This window comes from Berghia stephanieae, unplaced genomic scaffold, assembly GCF_034508935.2.
Source record: "Berghia stephanieae isolate SIO BIC M18660-M18661 unplaced genomic scaffold, UCSD_Bste_1.3 scaffold4081, whole genome shotgun sequence".
In the NCBI taxonomy this organism is placed as follows: domain Eukaryota; kingdom Metazoa; phylum Mollusca; class Gastropoda; order Nudibranchia; family Aeolidiidae; genus Berghia; species Berghia stephanieae.
In genome coordinates this window covers 1-3,976 of record NW_027625380.1, presented here as the reverse complement: position 1 = coordinate 3,976, position 3,976 = coordinate 1, and the positions used below count along the sequence as shown (strand labels likewise).

Sequence of the window (3,976 nt, the reverse complement as noted above, 5' to 3'; positions counted from 1 at the left end):
CACCCACCGCCTAGACTCCCAGCAACAATTATAAAACTGCCACTGTCGTCGGCGTCGTCGCTATCGTCACCACCATCATCATCGCTGACGTATTCATCGTTGTCGTCGTCGTTATCATTACCACCACCGCCACCATCACCATCGCCATCATCGATATCATCACCATCAGCGTCACCACCAATGATACGACCACCATCACTACCAGCAGTGTCACCACCACCTCTACCATTATTGTCACAGTCATCACCATTGCCATCGTCATCCTTCGTCTCGTCACCATCAGCTCATAATTCAGTAAACATAATGTATTTTAATTCTCAGTCTGTCCGAAACAAGTCCTTACAAATCAATGATTTAATTTGTGACTCTAATAGTGACATTGTGTTTATCACTGAAACGTGGCTAGAAGAGGTCGGAGATGAAGTAATCTTACGTGAATTAACGCCGGTCAATTTTAACATCCTGTCACATCCAAGGACATCAGGACGTGGCGGCAGTATTTGTGCAATTTATAATAATTCTATTAAAATAAAATCGGAAAATATCAACAACTGTTAAGTTTGACATAATTTAGGATGACACAGGATATTTTTGTAACTATGGTTTTTATTCAAACTCAAAGAACAACATATTAATGTGGAGACATCATGAGTGAATTTCAGTAGGAAGGAATCAACAGTAAAAGTGAACAGTAAACACCAGGTTATTTATCATAAAAGTGAATGCCCTTGGTTCAAGGGAAATAACCAACAAAGTATTGTAGAGAGACATTATTACACAGTTGTTTCTCTTAGACCATTAGAAATCATAAGATCATATACTAATAGTAATAATACATAGAAATAATTCAACACCCCCACTTGATCTAATGATTCTAATTGAAATTTTAAACTTTTAACGTACATTAATCCATTATAATATATAAATGTTGGTTTATCCATTGAGTAAATAAAACAAGTTACTTACTGAAGAAATTCTAATTGAGATTCTCACAAATCTCAAATTCTTATACATGTAGTTATAATGGTACAAGTCAAGTCCATAATAATTTTCAAAAGAAAATTAAAAGTGCAAAACATTCCCTAATAATTTTGTATGTCAGATAGAAACAAAATCATAAGACTCATATTCATGTAACATTATCAAGTTGTTTGATAAAGCAATAAAAGTAAAACAAGAATCATAATACTTGTATGTGTGTCTCATCAACACAAGTATTCACATTATTATGCGTCAAAATAATACATCCAAAACAATTTCAAGGCTATCACCATATTTTAGCCAAAAATCAAGGATTTGAATTTCTGCAATTGAAATTTAGTTGAAGGCTTTGTCATAATATCTGCCAACATGTCTGCAGTAGGGCAGTACTTTAAAGTAAACTTTCCATTCCTTAGTTCTGTGCGAATAAAATGGAATTTTATGTCTATGTGTTTAGATCTTTGTCTGTTCACTGGATTGTTCACTCAAGCGATTGTTCCCTGATTGTCTTCAAAAATCAAAACATTGCCTGATTTATATTCTCTGTCAATGTCTTTCAACAACTGGTCTAAGTAAAGGCTTTCTTGTTCTGCAAGTGCAAGAGCCATGTACTCTGCCTCACATGAGGACAAAGCAACACTGGGTTGTCTCCTAGATTTCCAAGAAACTAAAGCTCCATTAGATGTCAGACCAAAACAATAACCTGAAGTGCTTCGCATATCATCAGGACTTGAAGCCCAATCGGCATCACTATACCCTATCAAAGAAAGGTTGTCAATACTTCTTCTGTAAGTTAATTCATAGTCAATGGTTCCCTTCAAATACCTAAATACATGTTTGACTGTCACCCAATGGCATGCCAATGGTCTGGACAAATGTTGAGAAAGTTTTGTAACTATCCAGCAGATGTCAGGCCTAGTGCATATCATAAGATAAATCAAGCTACCAACAGCCTCCCTGTATTTTCTTTCATCTATTGGATCACTATCATTTGACCACTCAAATTTTGTTTCAGAGGGATTTGCTCTTGGTTTGCAATTAGTCATATCTAACCTTTCCAGAATTTTCTGAGTGTATCTTTTCTGGTTCATTTTCACATATCCTTTCCCTTGCTCAAATTGTATACCCAGGAAATAGGATAGATTCCCAAATCTTTCATCTTAAATCTGTCTTTAAGAACTTTCTTAGTATCAGACATGACATTTACATTATTTGCAGCAATAACAAGGTCATCAACCCATGCTATAATAATGACAGTTTCATTTTCAGTGAACTTGGTGTACACACAGTGATCAGACTGGCTCTGCACAAACTTATTTTCAAGTAGATGAGTATGCAGCAGGTTGTTCCAATTTCTCCCTGACTGCTTGAGTCCATACAAAGACTTTTGCAATTTATAAACTAGTTTGTTGTCTTTTGAATCTTTAATTTCAAAGCCTTCTGGTTGCTCCATGTATATTTCTGCATCAATTGGGGCATTCAGATATGCGGATTTTACATCCATTTGGTGTAAAATCAAGCCGTTCTGACAAGCAAGTTGCATCAATGTTCGAATTGATGTAATGTTTGCAGCTGGTGCAAAAGTTTCAGTGTAATCAATACCCTTAATCTGGCTATAACCTTTAGCTACATATCTAGCTTTGTATGACTTTGAGCCTTTTGAGTCTTCTTTCATTGTGTATACCCAACGTCCCCCCACTGCATTTCTGCCTTCTGGAAGCTCTGTTAAAGTAAATGTTTCATTTTCTTTCAAGGCATTAATTTCTTCTGCCATAGCTTCCTTCAAGAAGTCAGAAGCTGGGGATTCAATTGCTTCTTTGTAATTTTTGGGAATACAGTACAACATTTTGTAACAATAATCAACATTTGCATTATCATTATCAACATGTACATCATCATCATAATCAACATTTGTTCTATAACAAGTTTCATAATCATCTAAGTACTTTGGTGGTTTAGTTTCCCGCCTAGGATAATGTGAATTTCCCTTTCTTTTGTCAACAACTACAATTTGGGTGCTTTTTTCATCTAGTTCTATTTCTTCATTTTCTTGTCTAGGTCTAAGTTCTAGTTCATCATCATTTTCATCATTTGGAAAGTGAGTGAAAGATTTCTCTCTTTCATGATCGCTGTTTTTGGTGGACAGAAATTTCACAATCCTGTGTCTATGCACCTTTCCAGTGTTTGGGAAATAAACTAAATAAGCAGGACTATTCCTGTCGTAGCCCACAAATATTCCCCTTGTGCCTCTGGCATCAAGTTTCTGTTTGTTTTGTACATATGTATAACACTCACTACCAAATGGTCTCATATTTGACAAGTTTGGTCTTCTGCCAGTAAATGTATGGTAAGGAGTATCCCCAAGACGATTATTGTAACATCTGTTACGGGTGTATGTAGCTGTGTGGATAGCATATGGCCACATTTCTTTACCTAGTTTAGCCTCTAACAAAAGACATCTACCCATTTCAAAAATGGTTCTCCAATTCCGTTCAGCGACACCGTTCTGGTGTGGACACAGGACATGCTTCGAATCCTCCACTGGCTGCCAGTCCGGGCTAGAATTGAATATAAAATAGCCCTTATCTGCTTTGGTGTATTTGAGTCTTCTGTCCCTCTTTACATTCAACACTTACTCCAACCATACGTACCTCTGAGAAATCTTAGATCCCACGATTCAAAATTGTTAGCATCTCCTAAAACTAAACTTAAGTATTTGGTGATAGGTCTCTTATGAAATTCGGACCCACGATTTGGAATGATCTCCCTCAATCTGTGAGATTCTCGAGCTCAATAGACATTTTCAAAAAAGCCCTGAAAACACATCTTTTCAGGAAATATTTACTTAATTGAATTTTAAATGTAATGTATGTGACATTTATATTGATGATGTATTGATGCCCTTTTATGCTCTTAATGGTTTTGATACCTTGGTTGAATTTTTTTTTTTTTTTTAAAGCACTTTGAGGTTTCGACGAAAGGCGCTATATAAATA

At 35.9% G+C, this 3,976-nt stretch overlaps 1 protein-coding gene across 1 annotated transcript; it reads right to left on the bottom strand.

The window, feature by feature from the left end:
* Positions 1-1,466: 1,466 nt before the first annotated feature.
* LOC144961781 (uncharacterized) lies at positions 1,467-2,027 on the bottom strand. Its single transcript, XM_078894863.1, has one exon. It carries the CDS (start codon positions 2,025-2,027, stop codon positions 1,467-1,469), a length of 561 nt encoding a protein of 186 aa, XP_078750989.1.
* Positions 2,028-3,976: the final 1,949 nt, after the last annotated feature.